Below are 25,172 nucleotides of genomic sequence, written 5' to 3'. Positions count from 1 at the left end.
ATGTTGTCCTCTGGAGGTGAATGCAAAGAAACACACACAGGAGTGGAAATGGTCAACAAGAAAAGTCACCAAACAGCAGAGTGGGTTTCAGTTTCATCTTTTCACTAACGTCTTCTGAGGTCCACAGAAAATGGCAATAAGCTTTGACGAGTTCCACAACTCAAAAGCCAGCTTGGGCAATAGTCGGAAACTGACCTGAGACCAGGCTGTGGCTGAGCTGGCGAGAGTTCATCTCATTGTTAAACTTGTGCTGGGCTGAGCAGAGGTTACACAGATATTTGGCTATCTTGGATCTCTCTGTGATGAAGGTGTACTTCTTCTTGCTGCCCCGGCACTCTACTACAAATTTACGCCTCTGCAGGAACACAAAGGAAAGATAAGACGCGCAGAAAAATAACAAATGCCACTACAACAATTTCATTGTCATTTAAATTTGATTTGATTAAATGATAAAAGAATGACTGCACTCACATTAGAGGAGATCGTAGCTGTCTCCCTCCAGTGGAAATTCTGACTAGTGGATCGGCAGCCATCTTTAACCTCATAGACGATGACTCCTTTGGCACAAACCCCGAGAATAATCTCCCCTTCTAAAGGCTTTTTCTCACGCATCACACGGTGGAACAACACGCCGTATTCAGGCAACTGCTGACACACCTACAGGCATAAATAGAGTGGTAACCATACTTCATATGATACTAGAGCAGTCATAGTGGTATAGGTGCAAACCACTAGATATTCATTTTCATTATGAAATATCTTGCTACCTTGAGAAACTCAAGCTCTGATTCGTCGGCGAGCATCTGAGCGTTGTTGGTGTGAAGTCGCAGCAGCTCCCCCTGAATGTAAGGCAGGGCACGTTTCTCCATCACGCTCTTGGAGACATACTGGTCAGGGCGGTAGTAGGTCCTACCGTACACCTAAACACAACAGATCAAAAGCTTTTATTTAGACAATGAATGCAGTAGAAACTAAATTATACATGCAAAAAGCTATAGTTTTTTTAAAGGTGAAATGTTTAAATATTTGAACTAATATCACCATGAAACTTCCCAATTAATTACTTACATTATGACAATAAATTTTTTGTATTACAAGTTTTCTGATGTGTTTGTTTAAATATGCAAATGAGGTACCATCTAATGTTAACTTTTGGTGAATTTAGGAAATCTACAGATGCAAATAGACAAAGTGTAGTTAAATAAACACCTATTTTTCTTGCCACTAGTCTGAAAGAAGACATGTCGACCAGTGCATTTAAAAACAGTGTTTTTAACTGTAGTGTCTTGTCTTAAGGGAAAATTGCACAAGTGTACTTTCCAATAATTATACTATACCATACACCATTTTTATGACACTTACTGTGAATCATTAATATGTTGATGTTTAAAAATGCTGTATGTGGTACCTTTAAATCAATTTCTAGTTGGACCTTAGATGCTGATGTTTCCACAACATCAGCGTGATTATAACAACAAAATTTTCTTCAAATCCGTGGTGCACAACCTCAGGCATGCAGTCTCCACACTCTGTCTGCAGGGCCAGAGCTCCCAGGTACAGAGCAGTCTCCTCATGGCAGGACAGCTTGTTTTCCAGAAGGTCTCTCCTGAGCTGGAGGTAATACTGGTGGCGGGTCTGTTTGTGCCTGATAGAGAAGACCGCACACATTCAAAAGGATTCAACCCGACTTCACGAGATGCTCATGTCTTTTTGGAGGGGTTTTTTTGGTATCAACACACGAAGAAATACTTACAAAAGAAGAGAAATGTCATTGACAAAGAATTTGATCCTGAAGAAAAGGACAAAGGTGGTTGTAGGCACTTTCTTCCAGCTATCCGGAGCAACTTTGGAAATCTTGGTATCGTTGTCCACAAAGAAAAACTCGTTATCTGATCAGAGAAAAGAACAAGGAAACATTGTGAGATGATATGAATAATTTACGACTTCTAATCTACCTACACGACACAAGCCCCATACGACAGATGTGGTCACACCAAAAAGTTGCTGACCTGGCTACATGCTCATGTTTGTAGATTATTTGTGTTTTTGCTGGTAATTCACTGTAAATACTGCATGTCGAAGTGAAGGTGTTCATCTCCCTATGATTTCTGTGTGTGCATGTTTTCCCACCAGGATGTAAATTACATACACCTGAATAAATGACCTCAAAATGATCTAGTGTTCAAATAAACCACACATGATGTCATCCAAGTCATAGTTATCCAAGGTGGGTTAAAATTAAGGGCAACTGGATTATAATCCACTTTGTACTACACACGCATTGCGTGAAAACTCAGACAGCCCTTCAGAAAGACAGGCAGTCATTCCTTCAGCGTCTCAGTAGGTCAATCTGCCAGTGACTACACACTCACTAACTCGTTATCCTCAAAGCTCTTTACCGTCTAAATAAGCAAGGCCAAAGTAGAAATGTTCCATCAGGTTGGAGTGAGCCACAATCATGTCGAAGACGTCTCCTCCTCTGGTTTTCACCTCACACTTGACCAGAATGCTCTGACCATTTGGCATCACCACACTCAGCTCTCTCTGAGTGATTGGAGACTTCCCTTTCTTTGACTGCGAGATGGAGAAAAGACATTTAGGGATTAATGAATAACTAATGACAATAATAAACAAATACTTTTAAAAATCTAATGGGAGTGACCTTAGAGGCAATATACTTACAGAGCTTTTTACACCCCTACATTTATTTTGTAACTTCATTTACTAGTGACTTGGTAGATTCAGATAATGATAATGATACATTATATAATCAATGAATCAAATAAATTATCATCTATTAGTATAGGTTAAGGTTAGATAAGACTTTTTTTATCTGTCTTACTGCTGTTTACTTCCGCGACCCTGTACGCCGGATAAGCGGTTGATGATGGATGGATGGACTGCTGTTTACTTTCTTACAGTCGCTAATTCAAAAAATCATGTGCATTATTCTGAAATGGACCATTCTGCATAATGAATACTTTTACTTTTGGTACTTATATATTCATGGTATAGCTGTTGTACAAGGTTACAATGCAGGCCTTTTACTTGTAACAAAGTATTTTTACATTGTGGTATTACTATTTTTAGGAAATTCTTTTCTGAATATGTTTAGGGTTAGAAGTTACCCATGCAGTTGCAGAGTAGTGCTTTATTCTGTTTGTATTAGGGGTTGTGTAAATGTTTGTTAACAAAGTTCCAGAGTTTCAAGAAGCAGAGATAATCAAACTCTCACAATGACAAAAAATTTTTTTTTCAAGAACTCACCACAATGGATCCAGGCAGCTCCAAGACAACCAGCGGCTCATCTAACATCCTAATAAACTCAGGACCCATGTCCTGCAACAGAGGACAAGGAAAAAGAAATATACTATCAACTCCCCACCACAAGATATTATGTTATTATTATATAATGTAACATTATATAATAATCTTGCTTACCTTCGCTTTCTTGTCATTCAGACTCATTGTGGACTCGAACTGTGTTAGGGATCTTGAGTTGGCATTTCGATTGCCATCCATGTATGGAGTGCTGGGGCTGTGATTCAGCTGCTGCCAGGTGCCGTAACTCTCCCTGTGTCGACCTCCCGAGAGAATCCTGGGGAAAATTAGTTTTTCCGTTCTCAGTCTGAGGGGAGGTGAGATCTGTCACTCATGACAGAGATCAAAGATCAAAGATGATTCAAAGAAACATCACTCATTTCATGGCAGAAACCTCCTCTGGGGGTTTTGTCTTCCCAACACTGTCTTTTTACTTGTCTCTCTTTCCTCGTTGTTTTTGTCATTTAAGCAACTGATCAAACTTTTAATTTAGTTTATTTTGAAGTAAACAACATGTTTTTTTCTGTCTTCTTACTGTGCTTCAAACCTGTAAACAGGTTTATGGCAGTGAAGTGTGTGATTAAAAACTTCTGTTATAAGGTGTGTAAAATATGTTTGGACACAGACCCTGCGGCCTCGCATGGATAAGATGTTCCGAAGAATGTTCTAGAAATCTTCTTCTTCAGCGCCCATGTTGAGTTACTAGAAGAGCCACCTGAAAAACAAATTGGAATGTAATCCTCATGTCCAAGTGCTTATATTATAGCTTTCACATTTGGTGTGGTAAAATGTCTAAAACATCTTTCTGACATTTTGGAAAATACATTTATTCTGTTTTTTCATGAGAATTTGATGAGAAGATTGATACTACTCTTGTGTGTATGCTATATGGCGCTAGAATCAGCAGTCAGTAAGCTTAGGGAGGCATAAAGGCTGTAAGCAGGGGGTAATTATGGGATTAGAACAGTCTCATAAGTATTGACAAACAAGATACGTAACTGGTAAAACACAATGCACAAATACATGTAGAGTGATTTGTAAATGTTGTCAATGTTGCATTACCGCCACATACTGGAAAAGCTTGGTCATCCTTGCACTTCATTTTTTTTACAGATACAAGTCACTCTGGCACAGATACAGATAGAGAGATACAAATCACTCTGCATTTATTTTTGCATTATATTTTTCAAGTTACGTATTAATTTGTGAAGATTTACGAGACTGTTCTAGTTCAATCTCAAAACATATTGCTCCGCTTTGCTCCAGTTTCGGGGTTGACTGACATGTTTCCTTGAAAATGTGTAACGGGTTTTGAGGTATATTTTCTCTTATTTTGTGGGTGTGTCGGAAGGTGTTACCCAATCAGTAGTGACATGCGTATAAACACAGCCCTATTAAAAAGGCAGTGAACTGCAGTGCGCTTCCATACACAACAGGGTGTTCAAGGCACCACCAATTCGGTTCAAATAAACGTTTTGCTCCAAAATATCGGGGCTGGGTCTGGCTCTGTCCAATGGTCCTCGGTTTTTAAATCAGTACAAAAGTGTGTAAAATGTGTAAATTAATGAGATTTCATTAGCTATGGACAGAGTTAGGCTAGCTGTTTCCCTTTGTTTCTAGTTTTTACATGACATTTAATGGCTGCTGGCAGTTGCTACATATTTATTTTACAGAAATGGTACATGAAGCCACAGCCAGCAGTTAGACAAAAGTTAAAAAAGGAAACCATCACCTGTCAATCTCACAAATTTACACATTTAGAGTTTTGTACGGAAATAAAACGAGATGTTTATTAATTTCATCACATGTGGACAAAGCCAGTTTAGCGGTTTCCCCTTGCTTCCTGTCTTTAAGCTAAGCTAAGCTAACTAGCTGCTGACAGTGGCAGAACAGAACAGAAGACACATGACAAGTAATTTACAGATATGTATGCTGTAGCAGACAAAAAAACAAGTTTCAATTGGACTTTAAATCTGACACAAAGAGATCTGTTTCTTACTGTGTAATCTTTCCCTGACCGCTTGACTGCGGTCTGTTAGGTGGGATCCATTTTCAGCCATGGACACATGATCAACCTGCAAAGACATCACTGTCCAGCTCAAGGAAACAAGCAGGGAGTTGGTGCTATCAGTAAACAACAACAACAACAACAACAAAAACTAACTTAAAACCAAACATGACCTCATTTAAGGAGCTCAAATCAAACACTCACTGAGTTTCTGTAGACATCCTCTACCAGCTGCCTGATGAGCCGTTCAGCAGGAGGCAGCACTGAGGCCTTGTGGTGAAGCTCACAGTTTTCTAGCACCGTCAGCAGGTCAGTCCGCCTGACCACCATGTCCTCGCACATGCTCAGCAGCAAACCCTCCAGCTCTGCACTCAGCTGGACCGGCTGGGAGGAACGAGGTGACAGCAAAGATGGATGATGCGCAAGTACTAAGAACACGCAAGAATGAGTTTTAGCAAGAGACAGAAGAGGGAAGTAAGTACCTGGTTTTGAGGTAGATGATAATCAACGCACCAATAAAGAGTCATCCCCAGTGAGTACACAACCATCTGAGGACAGCAGAACATGGAAATTATTTAGAATTCGTTTTTGTGGTCCAGTGCTACTGTTTGTTTGGAGGTCATGCTATTACCTGATTCTTAACAAGTTTTGCCTTTTAACTAAAAACAAACACAGCACTATGCACTCACAGATAAAATAAAAAGCGAAAATGGTTCTGAAAAAAATTTACGGTTTATTGGTTGGATAATATTTTCAATATTTTATGATGCTGTGGTTCTTTTTTACCTATGAGTGTTTTTCCCTGTGAGATAGTTTATTTGAATACTTTTTAAAAGTGTGAAGTGATAAAAGTAGCGTTTCACAACAAAACAGCAGTAATATGTAGAATAAACATAAACATAGTTTTGTGTTTTTGATTTTTTCCTATCCGTTAATAATCAAATAACCCCTCAGATTTATCTTGCGACCTTTAGTGAGGGTCCCAACCCCCAGCTTCAGAACCACATGTCTGCATCATGATATTTTGCAGTAGGAGTCCTCACAACCACTTCGAGCTTTTTGACCTTTTCGGCTGCAGTCCTGGTGGAGGCAGCGTGACCCTGCTGGACCTCGGGAGCTGTGAAGGAGGCCACGTCTTCATATCGGGCACAGCTCTTGAAGGCCAAACTCCCATTGGCTGACAGCAGCACTGAGCCTGGGCTCAGCACACTGCACATGTTACCTGAACAGAACAGAAACTTGTGACATTTACCAACTCTTGCACTGTTAAGGTAGGCATTTTGTTTCAAAATGAGTCCGTCTGGATGCTCTTGAATGCTTGTCTGAGAAAAGAGCCCTGAACCCAGATATCAGGTGGAACAGGGGGGGAAATGGGAACTGGTAAGGTGTTACCTTTTTGGGAAATGTCCAGTAAGGCCTCAGTGGCGGCAAGCAGCAGACACCAGACCTCATCCTCATCCAGTGGTGAACCCCGGGCCTCCAGCACTTCTGCCAGGGTCACAAATGTACCCATCCTGCTGGAAGACACACACACAACAGAGACTCAAAGCCGCAGGTCAACAGACTGTACTGCTGTATAATGCATGAGGGAAAAGGTTATGTGTTCCTGTAATGTGCTATTGCTGCAGTATGTACCTGCTTTCAAACACAGAATGTTTTAATCAATAATGCCTGTTAATAGGAATAACAATACAGGAGGAGTTGAAAAATGATCGCTTAATACTATTTATCACGTTTCTCTTAATACAGGTGACATTACAGGTGTAGAACCCATCATTGTATCCTCTATGAGAAGGTAGGGTGGCCATCATTTACCACTTTAAGGGAACGACATCTTTTTACATAGCTGTCTGTAATAAGCTACCATTTTAATTATCATCACTTTTAACTAATATGGGATACCATAATCGTTCACAAAAATGCATTATCGTGGATATATAATTTATGAATACGGAATACAGAAAGTTATAATATTGTTATATTAATATGCTTAAGGACTTCTTTAAGATAGAAACATTTTAAGCGTCTGTTTAACGATGCTTTAATTAATGACTGCTCCTATATTTTTATGTTTTGTCTAAGATGAGAGGTTGGTTTTACACTGTTTTGTGTATCTTATTTTGTCTGTATTAGCAGGGCACCATTGTGAATGAGAGCTTGGCTCTCAATTGGCTTTCCCCTGATTAAATAAAAGGTCACCTATAGCGTCATTTCTTAACAGACGGACTGACTGCCCTAATGGACTAGAATCCTACTGAGTAGTACGTCAGACTCAGTGAACGTTAAGGTCAGAAGTTGGCATTGTTGAGGACAGATAAGATTAAGGATTAGTGAAATTAACATGTCTGTTTTACATTTGTTTTTTATACTTTTCCTATCAAAAACTAACCACATCTAGTTTCACATGAGATCACAGAAAGCTGCAGTTTTAGTTTTTAAAGCTTGAGAAAAAAAACACACACAATACACACACAATTTGTTTTTTGTTGTTCGTTATGTTGGATATTTTTTCGGTATGTTTGGTTGAGCCTGGTGTTTAGTATATAAGTATAATGAATAGTGATTAAATAGGGTTTATCTAAAGAAGAGAATCAAAATCTAACATAACCAGGTAATAAAGAATAAATGTGAAAGTATAGCTTTTGAGTAAAACAAAACATGGGCTTGTATCATTCTTAGATCATAAGTAATGGTTTCATTTGCTTGTTCTTGTAAATCTCTCATTACTGATGAAAATAGTAGATATTCGCAATGGTTGAGTTATGGGCTGGGCATTATAACAATAACGATAAAACATTTAGCTGACACTTTTATCCAAAGGGACTTACAATTGTTATATATGGAGGCGTTAATTGATTTGCTCAGGGATACATTGGTGTCTCACAGTGGATTAGAACCCGGGTCTCTCACACCAAAGGCATGTGTCTTAATGTGCAAATAATCACAGTTTTCCTCAATAACATTATAATAAATGTTCAAGTTGGATTTTTTAAATTTGAATCTCACATAAATCAGCACTTAATTTTTCTATTAAGATATTTATTTTGTTGAGAAAAAGAACTGAAAAAAGATTAAGCTTAATTTTACTCATGCATATGTGTTGGAAAAAAAGTGGTTATCATTAAAATTGTTTTGAATGTTCTACCTCAGATGTGTAAAGTGATCCATTGTTTCACATCAAGCGTTTGACAATAAATAATAGTTTAAAACACAATAGCCATCTTGTTTCTTAAACTAAAAATGTAGATAATTATCGATATTGAATGATATCAACTTTTTTTATCGTGATAACAGTTTTGGCCAGTTGTAGTAGTGTAGGCTGTACCTCCAAATACGGTGGTGTAGTTTATAACATAAGCAGCATAACGACACAGACAAAGTCGCCAAGGGGAAAATAGAAGACTTTGAATGCATATGTAACAGAAAAAGGAGATTAAGGCTTACCAGATGTAATATTACACACATTGTCTTTTGAAATAGCCAAACAGTATTGATTTGTAATGGACCATAGTGTCTTTTAATGTTAAATTCAAGGGAGGTCTGCAGTGTTTCATCACTTCAGCAGTGTTATGCATAACACACTTAACCTGAGAGCAACTATTAGCTGTAGATTAGAGTTTTTATATTAGTATTTGTCTGTATAAGAATGACTATTATCACCATAAACAAATACAACACCAGCCCTGTTTTCTGTATTCGATGATTAGAAGGGAACTCAGTATTATTTCTTTATGGCACAAAAAAGAAAGTTTGCAAATTGAGGGAACTCTTTCATGATGGTAGATGGAAGACGGTGGATAAAATGTAGGCTGACGGCTAATTGTCCTCTCAATGACAGAAAGAAAACTTTTGACTGAAGATTTTCTTGCAGCATCAAGCCATTGTGGTATTAATTTGATACAACTAACAACACCACGGGCATAAGGTAATTGCTAACGTGAATAACCAGATTAAAATAACGCTTTGAGGTATTAACGTGGTTCTCCGTAACCCCAGCAACCTGAGTTTCATTATTTGTCTGACAATCAGATTAACGTCCGGATGTTGGTGTGGTAGCCTCCAGGAAGCATCTCATTGTAATTATCTTGTTCTTTCTCATATTAGAGGATGAGGAGTCAGAACGGAAGCACGTTGTTGGTGTTTTCCGCCTTGATCACTTTACTTTACTTCCTTTCATTCATTTTAATTGAATTGAATGTAATATTGCAACCAGTGCTGCTAGCGTTTCTGCTGTTAACACTGTGTAGGCACACAGCTTTGCACACATTTCACTCTGTGACCTTTCTGACACATTAATAGAATTAAAACACTTACTGAAAGCAGACCTGCTTATTGTGGCATGTCAGGTCACATGGCAGATTGCCAAGTGACCCTGCTCTGTTAATCAGGTACTATGATTTAATTCAAGATGGCCGACCCTAAAGGTCAACAATCTGTATAGACCTTTTTCACAGCAAACATTTTGAGTTCATAGCAGAAAAAAACAGGTATTACTAATAACTTTACAGATGACTCTGATCTGTTCATGTGTCCCAGTGAGCCGTGACAGTGTGACAGTGAACCAGCATAAACAACACAAGGATCCTGAAACTGAAGCAGCTAAATGGAATTCTGCCAACATTTGTTTTATTATTGTGCTTTTCCTACTGTGACATGTCAAAATGGCTAGACCTATTACTTTAATATAAGTAAATTATACCAACGTGTAACAGTTAATTTGGCAATAATGAAAAAAATGCTTTGATTATAAAAACTAATCATGAGAAATGTGTTTTAAATTCATAACAAGTATTTTTACCCCACCAGATAATAAAAAGTCTTTGTATTTGTAGCGTGTTAAATGTTATTAACCAGGTTTAAGTGTTTGTTTCTTTGGGCTGTTTTGATACCTTGATTTCACCAGAGGAATCCTGAATGAACATGCAGGCTCTTTTCTTCCTGCTTCAAAGTTACTCTGCGTGAGTTTGAGTAAACGCTTTGTTGCAAAGAGCCACCATTCAGTTTCATTCAATGTTTCTATGTTATTGATCCCAGACGGAAACTGTATTGTTGCAGCAGCAGCGTACATAAAGTATGCTGTACCTCGTGCCCCTGTCACCACTGTGTCTGCAAACACAGATGTCTGAACAGGTGCTTTGATGAGTAATTTTCAAACATTATCATTTAGTTTTCACACATTATGTAGCCTACCTTATTTCATCTGGTAGCTGAAGAGATTCCTCTTATGTTCCTTCAGACATCCAGCCACTCTGCACCTAATCCTTCTTCCTCTTATGCATCCACTGCTGCCATTCAACACGTCTCTCCCTCGTCCAAGTGCTACTGTCCGTCATGGCAGCTTGTCACACGCCCTCACTTCCTCATGACAGATCATTTGTCTCCACAGAAAGGACACATCGCCTTCATAACATCACTTGCTCCGCGCTCACAACTATTGATGTGTTGTTTCTGCGTTTTCCTTCATTTTCAACTATTTTTAGACGAGGGAGCATAAGAACATAATTGGATTTGCAGGGCAAGCTAACAGCAGATGGGGCAGCAAAGGACCAATCCACTGTAGGCGGCACTGTGTTAATCTGATGTTTCAACCACAAGTGACACATTATTTGTCCCACTTTCTATTAGATTACATAGATTAACACACATTCGACTGGCAAGTACACATGGCTTGGTGAATAACCAGATGTTAGGGAACATGCTATGTATCCATCCACGTGGCCTGATGATTAAGGAATAAAAAAAGTTAGAAAAACACAATGTAGAAATATTCAGAAGTTCTCCATCTAAAAATGTGACTTTTGGAAAATTTAAAAATTACCACATTACGTTTATAGGTCTTACAGGTGTGTGTAACTAGACGTGAAGTAAAAAGTGACATCTGAAATGTAATGTAGTGGTCTAAGAGTATAAAGTCTCATGAATTCACATCCTTAAATGTTACAGTACTGTACTGTTTTCTTGTCCACATACCACACAGAATATGCTTACACACCATTTCATCCTCAGCCACATCCTCAAGAGAGGCCTTGTAATGTAACCAGGATTTACGCCTCTGCCCTTTACAGCCCAAGGAATAATTAACACACTGACCTGTGGAAGATATGTCAAGGTGACGCCTGCATGTGACCTCCTGCCGCCAGCACAAGCTTTCTTAAGGGTTGGATTTCACACCTGTGAAAATATTTAAACACTGGTACAGGAGAGGTTCATTTGCAGGACAGGATTGATTTTTTTTTTATATAAAATCTGAAAAGTAGCTCCTAACCTTAGCTGTCTGGTTACTGCAGTGGAGCAGTATATACTATTAAGTCGCATAAAATGGAAGTACACTACTTGCACCTAGGTAAATGCATCAAGTAACTTTCCACCACTGTAAAAATTGAGTACCCTGACATTTCAGTGCTTATAATCACAACATTAACAAGTATTGTGGGTTTTAAAGTGGTCCAGCATATCATGAACAAAGGACCCACAGAGAATAATTTTGATTTATTTGTACTTTTATGCCTTTTGACTTGAATAAAGTCTCATAAATAAATGTCTCATTTCTGTGACTGACACTAACAGGTATGTGCAGGATGATTATGCTTGCATGCTCCTTTATCAATGGTGTCTGTGCTGATTATTTTGAAATAACCCATGTTGATTATTGTGGTCGCCATCACAATGCAAATAATGTATTGCAGTCTAATGCCGCAGCTCTGCAATAAATTCTACCTTCATGAAGTTTATAATGTTTAGCCTGTTTTAGCCTAATTTACTGCATGATTGTTGTATAAAACTGCATTACTTTTTGCTAGTTCAATAAACTGGCAACTGAATGTATGTACCAAATGAAATTGTACTACAAACAAAGGTTGTAGGGTACATTAGCCAACCTATAACTTATTAAAATGTATGTATACAAGAATTTGAGTGCCCACTTTTATTGCAATTTTAACAGCAAATAGAAAAAAAACATACTTGCTATCTTAAATGCTACATCAGTTAAAAAGTCGTTTGTACAACATTTGATTAGGTTGTATATATTTATGTATGTATTGTAAGACATTTTTGAATACACCTATAAATCTTTGCTAAATATCTCATCACCCGCTTGTGTCATTTGAAAACGTTGCAAAAAGGTCGCTTCCGCTTTCTCAAAGCGGCTGCCGGGAACGCGCAGGCGATCTTGAACGGCCCCCTGCTTCTCATTGTGCAGCCGAGGAAACATCGCAAGCTTTCGACGACGTTGGTATGAAATGGCAGAAACTGCTTGTGTCACGGAAGCACACAGATTAGGTTACGTAGAAGCTACACATGTATTTTGCGATGATCCTGGTCTGCTAGTGTGACGGAAACGAGAGTGTATCCGGAGGGAATAAGGGACTGAAGAGCTGTTTTTCTCCACAAAACGTTCGGGTTGTGTCTCCAGCAGGCAGCAAACGGCGACTGCGGGTCGACACTTGGAATTAACCGGAGAGGGGTGAGCTCGACATATGAGGAGTTTTTCTTCCTATGAGACATGTTGGACGTGTTATTGTCAACTGTTGGGGGATGGGAACAGAAAATCTGGCCACATACGTTATTGTGAATAGGTGTTAACAGTACGTTTTTATAGTGACAACCACAGCAGGCAGGACAGGTCTGGCCTAACTGGTAAAAGGCAACCAGACTGAGTGGCTACATTGGGAAGCACACTACGGCAACCTCTCCGTGTCAGTGCTGTACACACATTAGTGCTGCTTACACTGTAAACTGAGAGCCGGGTCCTGGTGTTGCCAGCCACAGGACTAGTAAAAGGTTCAACCAAAACGCCGTGACCCTCCAGTCTGTGGTCAACTAAAGACGGTAACATCTTCTGTGTAAACAAGAATCCGTATCGACGCTTTTGAATATACCCTATTTTTAAAAGTAACATCAGTTTGCTGATATTTACTGCTGGTAAATCACATTTCTATTAGTTTGGTGTGCAAACTCAATTCCTGCACTGTAAACTGAGCAGAAATGAGTTTACACTGGTTATTATTGCAGCATCTCTATTTATTCACATCCTGAGAAGATGGTGTATATCAATATCTGGCTATATGCACGGGTTAAGTCCGTGTGTTTATGTGTTTTTATATGATAATGTCCTCACTGACCTGCAAACTGAAAGGTGAATGCAAATCCTCTAATTTGGCAATTGCATAATGTTGCAGTTGGTTTTATCTTGCAACAATCAAATTGTGAACGTGTATCAGACTCTATCTAGTAAGAAAAGCTTTTGTAATTTGTCAAATTATCTGTGTTGTTAATTATCTGGTTCATTAAAATTGTCTGATCAAAGGTAGGTGAAGTTGATATTGTCACAGGTTACAGTGTGTGTGTGTGCGTGCGAGTGTGTCTAATGTTATATGTCTTGGTTAAGCTTTCTATCTCGCACATTCCTATAGCCCTGTTTGGGTGGTATAGCTCCCACACTGCACTGCACACGGCTAACGAGGTTTTCTAAAGAACCTGTGCCAAGAGAACAGCAGTGGTCAGCCAAAAGCACCAAGAAATCTGATTCCTGCACCAAAGGAGCAAGGTAGCCTGCAGAGATGGGCTTATGGCTCCTGGCTAACACAAGATGAGCTCACATTCATACCTGGGGGTTCTGTTGTTTGAAACTGATCCAGTATTTGGGGCCTATTGACTTGTGAATATTAAATAATTTTCTTTTTTGCTCAGTGGTCGATCCACAGTCTTTGTATTCAAACTCTGTTAACAGGTCAGTGTATAGTACCCAAAGGTATATACACCATAATTAGTGTAGTTAGGTGGAGTCAATATTTGATGCTGGTTGTCCCTCTCTAACCTGGCGGCCAGAACCAGCCCTGACACAAATACAGCAGGCCACAGTTTAAACAGTCATGGGTAAGGGCAAACATAGTTTACCTGAGAAAGAATCACCACATCATCTCATGTTATTCCAAATCTTTTGGATGATGTTCAAATTCTGTTCAAGGTGTAATATTTCATTTGCTGTTTTTCCTATCTTTGTGCAAATATGTTTTGTGCCTACACTTCACACAGCATAGCAGTCCATATTTATTTCACAGCCCCCTAAACTTAAAATTCCCTAGCACTAGATTCAGCTGCACACAGAAAATCGACTTTAATTAGTAAATTGTACAAGATTCCACAGTGATGTCAAATATATAAAGATATCCGCATGCGAAGCATTTAAAGCTAAGGTCAGTTATTTTTCATCAGTTAAAAATCTTAATTTCCAAGCTGTTGTGTATCGGCACCATGTCTTTTGCCATTTAATAAAAGGCAACTGCAAGTGTGAGGTGTTTAGTGATGCGGACAGCACATAGTAATATGGCTGTTTTTACTGGGGGTGTTTTTTGAAAGCCTTGCTTCATGCTCCAGAGGATAGGTGTATCTGCTGGTGTCTTGAGAGGCTGCATGCTTTTTTGGGTGGTGATGATTTAGGTGTTGAACGTTTTGGCATTTCTCGTCTTGTTGGTTTTGTGAAGAGTATGACCTGTACCCTGTTTGGTACAGTCTCGTCCGCTGCATGGCCAAATGGGGCTTTAAGTAGCCAAAGTATTGCCCTGTCATCAATGTGCTGTATGACTTCTGTTATGGGATTGGTTGTTAGGGTGTTGTTAGGCAATGTAACTGAATTTAGAATTTTCTTAATGAGGAAATTTTCCTCTGGCGACCTCTCCATGGTGTACCCTGCCTTTCGCCCCCCGTGACCCTGTACGCAGGATAAGCGGTTGATGATGGATGGATGGAAATTTTCCCATCAGGATCATACCGCACTGTAAAAATACTCTGTTACAAGTAAAAGCACTGCATTGAAAATTTTATTTTAGTAGAAGTATATAAATATAATAAGGAAAATGTACTTAAAGTATTAAAAGTAAAAATACTCAATGCAGAAAAATGTCCCCTGTGACTTTTGTACTATTACATCATGAGATTATTATTGCTCATGCATTCATGTAAAGCTGCATTTTACTGCTGTAGTTGTTGAGGTGCATTCAACTGCAACTTATAATTATTTTTTCCATTAATCGATTGATTGTTTGTAAAAATTCTCCACTTTTGGAGACCCACTGAATGTTCGGCCACGGAAATTAATCAGCCAAAAATAGCAAAAAGCACTTTCCGTGTTCGGCCTAATATGTTTTAAAAAAATTTTAACAAACAATTATGCTGACATGTCGGCAGTGTGGAAGCATTTTAAAGTGTCTGAGAAAGATGCAAAAATCACGGTTTGCAGACACTGTTCTGCTGAATCATCTCCTAGCACATCCACTCCATCTGTGGCTGACTTCTTAGAAAAGGCAACAAATGGTCTGACCCGCTTTGAGTGTTTGTCACTCGTTTTTAAGAAGGCGATTAAGCTAGCCGCACCTAAATTTGGATTGCACACATATTCAAGCCTTTATGGTAAAGCCACTGTAACGGACCAGTGCGAGCTGACAGGTTAGCGACTTTATCCTGTCAGTTTCTCTCTTTACAAAGACAAGTGTTGCAGTTTTATTAGTATTAGAGATGCTGTGAAGTGTTCATGTTGCGCGATACGAGAACCACATACAACATTATTTATCAAATTGGGTCGGACTTAAATGAATTTAGCGCGAGGAAACGCATGTGACAACATCCGTTTTTCAAAATAAAAACTGTCTGTACAGGATGGAAATAAGATTAATTGGATTATATTCACAGAAAGAATAAAACATATTACATGTGTCCATTAAAATTAAATGGACCCATGTCGCTCCACATCCTGTGGGAAACAGAGTAAAAAACACATTTTGACTTTTTAATTTCTGCTATGGTGTTTTTAAAAAAAAAAAAAAAAAAAAAAAGGCGGAAAAAATGTGAATGTAGTTGTTCAGTGTTATTCTGCAAGTTTTTTCGTTATAATTGGTTTCGGCTTCGGCCAAGAATTTATATTTTGGTGCATGTCAATGCACTTCGTTATGAAAACTGTGTGTGCTCCTTCTCCTTGTGTGTAATTATGATGTGAAAGCCAGTGGAGGACTATGGAAGTGAAGACCCCGTTATCTGGACCCTCGGGAGATAGACATCACCCAGCCCTGTAATGCTAAGAACTAACTGTTTAGTAATCATAACCATTCATGCATTACAGTGAGTTCTAACAGTCACAGAAAGTGACATTGATGAGTGCATAGGCTTTATATGTAGTTGAACATGTTTTAAGGCACCCGATACAGCTAAATGACCAGCCAAACCCAAACCAGGCAGCCGCAGATAAACAGCTGAGTGTATAACTGTTTTAATAACAGAAATGAATAGACATAATCAGTAGGGGTGTGGAAAATAATTGATTTTTAGATGCATCGCGATGCGGACTTGGACGATTATGAATCGATTCACAAATGTTAATCGATTATCTAGAGGTTAATTGATAACTTAATGTTAACGGAATGAAAAAGGCAGAACTCGGAAAAGCTGAAGTGCAGCTCTGGCAGCTGTTGATTGAATGACTGCCGCTACAAAACTTTCACAGGATCAATAAAATCAATGCACAACTAATGTTAATGATTTTCACCCGCACACTGTGCAGAACGGTAGCACTTAGCTAGCGTCCTCTCCTCATTCTTCATAGGACAGCTACATGACAGGCGGCAATAAGTGAGTGTGAAGTGTAGGTCACTGTGTATCCGTTTATTAAATTCTGTCTGTTGTTTTCCAACTGCTGGGAAAGTTAAGGCGGTTAGCGCTAGCTAACATCTCCTCTCCAGGCTGCGTTCTGGAAGCTGAGCAGGATAACTTTTTGCTGCCAGTTCAAGTTTGTTTGTTGTCACTCATCCACACCTCGAGTACACAATGAACGAAATGCTGTTTCTCAAGGCCCATGGTGCTCATTACAAGATTACAATAATCAACTTACAAGACAAGACACAACCGAGTGAACGTGGTTTGGCTGGAGTATTGTAAAGTGCGCCTCTTAAATATTTCCTATTATGATCGGCACGTTGGCTAATGTTGGCCTCAGATTATTGGTTTGGTATTTGGTGATCCCCAAATTGTCCCCTCCAGACAAACAGGAATGTGGTTCAGTTCAGCGCGCCTGTATGGGCTCTTATCGACAACCATTGCTTTGGCTGAATGTGAGCAGTTCAAAGACAAATTGTAACTCCCAAATTGCTGGTGGACTAAATCTCGGTCTCCCAGATAACTTCCAGATAACCTTGTTGATTTTCAAGAATCTGGACGGTGAAGTCACTGCGTTCGGGGTGAACAAGAGCAGACCTCTAATGGCCAACGTGAGGCCAATCACCGGGAGACTCTTTAGACCGTGTGAATCTGGACAGGACTGCCAAGCGAATGTGTGTTCACCTGTGCAAACGCCACATCTGACACTTGTTAATGCATTATCTTTCCTTTTTTGTCTGTTGTCAGAGATATCATTTCCTCAGAGCCAGTGATTTTCAATGAATGGCAGTATACCAGCTGTGGTTGCTGGGAAATCTGTGATAAAGCTGCAGCTTTAATGCCTCAATATGTTTATTTTTGTTCAGTCGGAGCAGGATTATCAATAGACCTTTGATTTCGGAAGGTGTCACATGGTCAAATAGATAAAATGTAGTTGTAATATTTTGTTATATCTAAATATAAACATGCACACAATTGATCACTAAACCAAAGGCTTTTAATTCATTTGTGTGCGCCCCTGCTTGTATAACATTGTGTACTGTGGGGCTACACATGAATCTGCCTCCTAACAGTTGAACAGGGTTGACAGCCTGACACACACTGTCATATCGCACAGCCCCATTTTCACATGCAGCCACAGATCCTCTCGTCTCACAGTAACCCTGATATGTGCTGTTCTCTGTTCAAATAGGAGAGAAAACCATGTCACACCGCACGCTGAAGCCTAACATCAGCTTAGACGTACTCTGCAGTGTTTGAACAGGCCAACCTGTAACTGGTAGATCATGACACGAAGCCTGTATTTGATTTACCAAATGAAAAGCAAGCTACATGCGGCTTATGTGTTATTTCTGGTGCCTTTGCGACCAGATCCCACTGACAAATGAAGCTGACATTTTTGCTGCTCTGGATCAGTCTGAGCATTTTGTAAAAGGGGTTTAAGTCATGTCCTGTGAGGGTGCCTGTCAGTAAGCAAGAGTCAATTAAATTGGGTGTGGCAACATCACTTTGACGGGATGCAACATTATAATGTATCAAGGTAATTAAAGCTTTCATAATTGTGCAAATAAATACTTGCATATTTGCTACAGTTGGGAAGTGATCCCACAGTTGGTCAAAATTCTGCCTAAAAAGATTGACACGCTTGTTGTTACAAGAAAATGCCTTATTTTGGAGACCCCTAGTGGAAGAAACATACTGTTGGTGACATTCATTATTCAGGAGCTACGAAAGCTAAACACAGTGTGATTTACATTGTTTGCACACCTTTAACCAAACCGTTAACTGCAGTGACACGGCTTGGCTTCATTTGATCGTGCTGGCGTGCCGTATTTTACGAATGTAATTTTGTTGAATGGAATGCGGGCAACAGGTGAGGAGGTAGGTATGACTGTGGATCTCTCTCAGATGTTAATCGAACAGCAGAGGTGGTGGAGATTAGGGTTGGGCCCATGTAAAAATGTTTAAACTGCTTTGAAATTAAGTGTTCCAGTTGAAATTTCCGAATGGGAATTCGGACTTCCCAGTATAACTGGAACGCACAATGAGAGTGAAGTTGCAAGTCAGTAAGTTTTCCACAACACGTTCCTGCAAATGTTTCACAATAAAAGCCTTGTTAAGAAGAAGAACTTGTTTTTTTCCACTCAAATGCGAGGGGACTTTTAATTTAATAACTGAGTTGCATGTACCGTTGTGTGTGCTGAATTCAAATAGAGTGAAAACCACGCCCAACTGGTCTGGTGTCTTTCCCCCCTTCTAATAGGGTTTTCCCTCCTGTTAGGGCCTCCCTCTGTGGTTGGAGTTAAGTCTTAGGTAAGGGTCTGTTAATCCCAGGGCCGGCTCCTCCTTTCCATGTGTCCAATGCAAGCGTCCCAACGTGGATATGTGTGTGAAGGGGTGAATGAGAAGCAAAATTGTTAAACACATTTTGAAAACTGTCATATAAATGCAGTCCCTTTAGGTTGGGAATACGTAGCAGAGATAACTGGTTTGTGGGGTCTGACCTCATAAGTCCGGGTGCAGGTTAATCTGAGAGGGAAGTACGTATGGACATGGAAACATACAAACATAATCGCGTAGTGCCATGTGATGTGACAGTGGCTGTCATCACAAGACAAATCTGACTGAATGATTTGTTTGTTTGAGTGACTTTGTTTACTAAGCTTTTCAATCTACGGAAGCGACATGTTTGTGTACGTGCATGTGGCAGTATGTCTGTGAGATAAAATCACAGAGTTCAGACTCTTTTGTGAACAATTTTATTCATCCTTGTACCTCTGCAGCGCGTGGCTCTGCTGCAGACTGCTGTCAAGGTTCTTCGGCGGGAGAGAGAAGACGATCAGAGTCATAGAGAAGAAGGGGAGAGAGAGGAGACAAAGATCAGAAGCAGGAAGGATAAAACACGAGTGTAGGAGAGGAGGAGGCACAGGGGAAGACACGCCGCATTTGAGTTTAATTTAAAGATCGCTCTTCTGGCGCAGTGGTCACTTTAAGCCACTTTTTGAGTTTGATTTGATGTCCTTTGTATCTTTGTCTTCTTACCACTAAGCGTGCTTCATTACAGAGCAAGCAGCAGATGTGTTAATTGATCTTTGAATAGGATTTGAATTGCCTTGGTCTTGCCTGCGTGTCTATTTTCTGAACCTTGTCTCTGAAAATGAGTTGAATTTAACTCAGGTGGTGACTTGCGTTTGCAGCCCTGTACACAAGAGAAAGCAAAACAGAAGATAAAGAGTGAAGGTTTGATGAGCCGCGTACCCAAGAAAAGGAAGAGATGAGTGGAGTGGAGTGGAGAAGAGAGGGGGCTCGCAGGCTAGCGGACACTGAAAGGAAAGGAGGGGAGGGTTAGCGGTAGTCTGAGAAATCTAGAGTTCATGTCACGGTCCGCAGAACACACAGCTATCATCACAAAGTGGACCTCCTCAGCGCAATGTTCCAAATTCCACTAATGATTTGTCGTCTTCAGAGCCAGCATGAAACCCTGCTTCCTCTCTGCCTCTCTGCCTGGATCATCATTCCCACCACCCAGACCTCTAGGTTTTATAGTCATTATAAATGACGAACCTCACTTGAGGACTTAAAAGGTGGCTGGTTTGAGTTTCCAATATTAAAGAATTATTCCAGGTTTTTATTAGGTTAAAGGGGCAGTAAACAGTGCACACATGAGCATTTATGTACACTGCTCAAAAAAATAAAGGGAACACTAAAATAACACATTGTAGATCTGAATGAATGAAATAATCTCATTAAATACTCCTTTCTTTACATAGTTGAATGTGCTGACAACAAAATCACACAAAAATTATCAATGGAAATCAAATTTATCAACCCATGGAGGTCTGGATTTGGGGTCACACTCAAAATCAAAGAGGAAAACCACACTACAGGCTGATCCAACTTTGATGTAATGTCCTTAAAACAAGTCAAAATGAGGCTCAGTAGTGTGTGTGGCCTCCACGTGCCTGTATGACCTCCCTACAACGCCTGGGCATGCTCCTGATGAGGTGGCGGATGGTCTCCCGAGGGATCTCCTCCCAGACCTGGACTAAAGCATCCGCCAACTCCTGGACAGTCTGTGGTGCAATGTGGCGTTGGTGGATGGAGCGAGACATGATGTCCCAGATGTGCTCAATTGGATTCAGGTCTGAACGGGCGGGCCAGTCCATAGCATCAATGCCTTCCTCTTTCAGGAACTGCTGACACACTCCAGCCACATGAGGTCTAGCATTGTCTTGCATTAGGAGGAACTCAGGGCCAACCGCACCAGCATATGGTCTCACAAAAGCGGTCTGAGGTCCACATCTCCTGATATACTGGCCTGTCTCGTGGTAGCGCCTCCATGCTCTGGACACTACGCTGACAGACACAGCAAACCTTCTTGCCACAGCTCGCACTGATGTGCCATCCTGGATGAGCTGCACTACCTGAGCCACTTGTGTGGGTTGTAGACTCCGTCTCATGCTACCACTAGAGTGAAAGCACCGGCAGCATTCAAAAGTGACCAAAACATCAGCCAGGAAGCATAGGAACTGAGAAGTGGTCTGTGGTCACCACCTGCAGAACCACTCCTTTATTAGGGGTGTCTTGCTAATTGCCTATAATTTCCACCTGTTGTCTATTCCATTTGCACAACAGCATGTGAAATTAACTGTCAATCAGTGTTGCTTCATAAGTGGACAGTTCGATTTCACAGGAGTGTGATTGACTTGGAGTTACATTGTGTTGTTTAAGTGTTCCCTGTATTTTTTGAGCAGTGTACTTCATCGCTACTAGTGAGTCAGTAATTCTTTAAAGGAATAAATAAGACTTGTTTTCATTTTAGGAAATGCAGATAAGGGTGTCTTACATCCAAGACAAAGCCTAGTAGTGTTTAATTAAATTAACTGTTGGCTGTTTCCGAGTCAGACAGCCCGCAGGGTGGGGCTTTTTCATAGAGTGATCTACAGTATGAGCAGTTCATCAGCAGTTCCTCGAAGTCTGGTAGCTCCTGATTACCCACCATATTAAATGTTAGTTTGCCACAAGTCTATACTAATAATGTGGCCACCTGATGCACAGTGTGAAGTGTTATACTGCCATAAGTTAGGACATTTGCTCTGAAATTCAGTTATGGTTAATTTGGAAAAAATTACCCCTTGGAGTGAATAGTCCAAATCAATTCTAATGTTGCTCCATGTCTCCTGATTGTGTTAATATGTCATTCTACAAAAAAATTACAACCCGTCTGTCTCTCTGCAGGTCTTGAGAGCTCCACTTGAATGCCCAATCACGGCGTTTGTCCAAGGCTTCACCATGAACCGGAACAAGCGTGAAAAGGAGTACTACAGTATAGATGTGGGCGATTCAACTTTTATGGTTTTGAAGCGCTACCAGAACCTCAGACCCATCGGATCCGGAGCACAGGGAATTGTCTGGTGAGTTAAAGGGGGAATCCAAATATATCACGTCTTGTTGTTGAAATGTGTTGGTATTGGAAATAGTAGTTTGACAAGATAAAATCAGCTCATGTTCCACTGATCCACTTTATTTCATGGTCTTCATCAGTGTATGGTGTTTGCTTGGTTGTCATAGAGCTGGGTTAGACAGCCAAGGCATTACCATGACAACAAGGCAAACTCATGAGATATAGTTGGAAGTCCCACTATTTGCATTTTCAGTTTCATCTCACCTCTGACCTCTCTTGAAACTAAAGTAAGATTTCACGTGTCATTTCAGTATGAAACCTACAAACCTGGATAGAAATGAATCAGACACTCAGAATTAAACATGTGATTCTGCAGCCTTATTTATGTGTGACTGTTGTCAGCCAAAATAATCAGTTCATCTATTTATCAGTCAGAGAGGGTAGAACCTGCAGAATTGAACTTTCCTCATTGACACTGTCACCTGAGAAAACATTTGATGGAAGCTACTGGTGCAGTGTGCAGTCTTTGGCAGCTGTCGCCTCCAAAAGTTGACGAGATCAGATGTTATATCAGCATACGTTGCATACGACAAGGGAATAGATGCAAACTGTAATGTTTGTTGACAGTGCATTATGGTATTGTGTTCCCTGTGGATCTCTGTAGACGTGAGAGGATTAGGGGAAGTGTCAGTGCTGAAACACATTTTAATCTGAAACCCAGGATTAGTTCCTGTATATGATGATATTCTATCTTATCAACAGTTGTGCCACGATGGCATCGGTGTCGGTGGTTGATTGATCACATTTTTTATGCCCAAAAGGTGAAGTTCTTATACCAGAAGCTAAGCAGGATGAACTCACCTAAGTTGCCATCATTAATCTTGTCTGTACAGTGAAATACAGTCCAATACAACAACGCTGCAGTGTTGCAAGATGTTTCTAACCTTTTTTGTTGGACTTAGCGATGTAGATAAAATTAGATAAAATATATTTTTTTTTATCACATTATTGATTAGGGCTGTGTGATATGACTAAAATCTTAATATCCAATACAGGTCATTTCATATTCAAATAACGATATGTATTCTGATATGGAATTTGTTTTGTAAATTCAATGAAATATCACAACATACTGTTACGACATAATTTCCAACAGCAACTCATGATATTTCTCTGCATCATAATGTTGTGGTAAGTGATTCTGGAGAAATCCAATACTGTGACATATTCTATGATATACAGTGAGAAACAGCAAATTATGTAACTAATGTTAGCTAGATTGTGGTTTAGCAAGCCGTCCCTACTTGCTGCTGCAAAGCTAACATTAGAAGACAAGACGGTCCCAGAGTAGCACAGCAGCTCCAGACTGCGACACTCACAGCTCTCCTGCTGCTATAGCTAACATCACAACAACAGAATGTCTTGGGGCAGTAGAAAGTAAGCTGAGCGTCCGTGGGCAAGTTATTAAACGTTACCTGACACACAAATCATGGCTGGATCTTCAGGAATGTATAATTGTGTGGCTCACCCATACAACAGACTTCTCTGTTAGGTATGAGCTCCTCCTTGTTTGCATGGCCTGAGTCCTCCTGTTCAGTATTGACCAGTTCTCTCCTGCACATTTGTTTATTCTGAATGTGAATTTCTTTCCTGCAACACCTGCACCTGTGGAAGAATGTACCGTGGACAGATGTCTGTCGAATATCCAACTTAAAACTAACTTCACTGTGGTGCAAAGCGTCATCCCCTTGCAAAAATATTACTGTAAAGTGTGGAATTTGCTACGTAATGAAACAAACGATAGTGTAAATGTAAACAATAGATGTTTTTCTATTGTCAAACAATATGCAGGTGCTGGTCATATAATTAGAATATCATCAAAGTAGATTTATTTCAGTAATTCCATTCAAAAAGTGAAACTTGGATATTCATTAATTACGCGCAGACTGATATTTCAAATGTTTATTTCATTTAATTGTGATGATTAAAACTGACAACTAATGAAAATCCCAAATTCAGGATCTCAGAAAATTAGAATATTACTTAAGACCAATACATAAAAAGGATTTCTAGAAATGCTGGCCAACTGAAAAGTATGAACATGAAAAGTATGAGCATGTACAGCACTCAATACATAGTTGGGGCTCCTTTTGCCTGAATTACTGCAGCAATGCGGCGTGGCATGGAGTCGATCAGTCTGTGGCACTGCTCAGGTGTTATGAGAGCCCAGGTTGCTCTGATAGTGGCCTTCAGCTCTTCTGCATTGTTGGGTCTGGCATATCGCATCTTCCTCTTCACAATACCCCATAGATTTTCTATAGGGTTAAGGTCAGGAGATTTTGCTGGCCAATTAAGAACAGGGATACCATGGTCCTTAAACCAGGTACTGGTAGCTTTGGCACTGTGTGCAGGTGCCAAGTCCTGTTGGAAAATGAAATCTGCATCTCCATAAAGTTGGTCAGTAGCAGGAAGCATGAAGTGCTCTAAAACTTCCTGGTAGACGGCTACATTGACCTTGGACCTCAGAAAACACAGTGGACCAACACCAGCAGATGACATGGCACCCCAAACCATCACTGACTGTGGAAACTTTACACTGGACTTCAAGTAATGTGGATTCTGTGCCTCTCCTCATTTCTTCCAGACTCTGGGACCTTGATTTACAAAGGAAATGCAAAATTTACTTTCATCAGAGAACATAACTTTGGACCACTCAGCAGCAGTCCAGTCCTTTTTGTCTTTAGCCCAGGCGAGACGCTTCTGACGCTGTGTCTTGTTCAAGAGTGGCTTGAC

The 25,172-nt window shown here is 40.0% G+C and overlaps 2 protein-coding genes across 2 annotated transcripts in view; one reads left to right on the top strand and one right to left on the bottom strand.

The window, feature by feature from the left end:
* Positions 1-19,824, bottom strand: part of frmpd2 (FERM and PDZ domain containing 2) — a 36,660-nt gene extending 16,836 nt beyond the window's left edge. Inside the window, exons 1-15 of the mRNA XM_046069714.1 lie at positions 19,751-19,824; positions 6,722-6,846; positions 6,373-6,551; positions 5,812-5,877; positions 5,534-5,713; positions 5,321-5,396; positions 3,949-4,036; positions 3,442-3,598; positions 3,268-3,339; positions 2,400-2,574; positions 1,754-1,889; positions 1,507-1,645; positions 768-920; positions 472-657; positions 196-355 (exon numbers count right to left, since the gene is read on the bottom strand). Of these exons, the coding sequence (XP_045925670.1) occupies positions 196-355; positions 472-657; positions 768-920; positions 1,507-1,645; positions 1,754-1,889; positions 2,400-2,574; positions 3,268-3,339; positions 3,442-3,598; positions 3,949-4,036; positions 5,321-5,396; positions 5,534-5,713; positions 5,812-5,877; positions 6,373-6,551; positions 6,722-6,846; positions 19,751-19,824 (1,966 nt within the window). The remainder of the gene's footprint in view (positions 1-195; positions 356-471; positions 658-767; positions 921-1,506; positions 1,646-1,753; positions 1,890-2,399; positions 2,575-3,267; positions 3,340-3,441; positions 3,599-3,948; positions 4,037-5,320; positions 5,397-5,533; positions 5,714-5,811; positions 5,878-6,372; positions 6,552-6,721; positions 6,847-19,750) is intronic.
* The window catches only part of mapk8b (mitogen-activated protein kinase 8b), a 27,236-nt gene continuing 14,587 nt past the window's right edge, over positions 12,524-25,172 (top strand). The window contains exons 1-2 of the mRNA XM_046069713.1: positions 12,524-12,794; positions 22,214-22,389. Of these exons, the coding sequence (XP_045925669.1) occupies positions 22,268-22,389 (122 nt within the window). The 5' untranslated portion in view covers positions 12,524-12,794; positions 22,214-22,267. The remainder of the gene's footprint in view (positions 12,795-22,213; positions 22,390-25,172) is intronic.

The sequence above is a fragment of the Micropterus dolomieu genome, linkage group LG14 (genome assembly GCF_021292245.1).
Source record: "Micropterus dolomieu isolate WLL.071019.BEF.003 ecotype Adirondacks linkage group LG14, ASM2129224v1, whole genome shotgun sequence".
NCBI classification, from domain to species: Eukaryota; Metazoa; Chordata; class Actinopteri; order Centrarchiformes; family Centrarchidae; genus Micropterus; species Micropterus dolomieu.
Note: the sequence above shows the minus strand (reverse complement) of the source record. Positions and strands in the feature narration are given on the sequence as shown.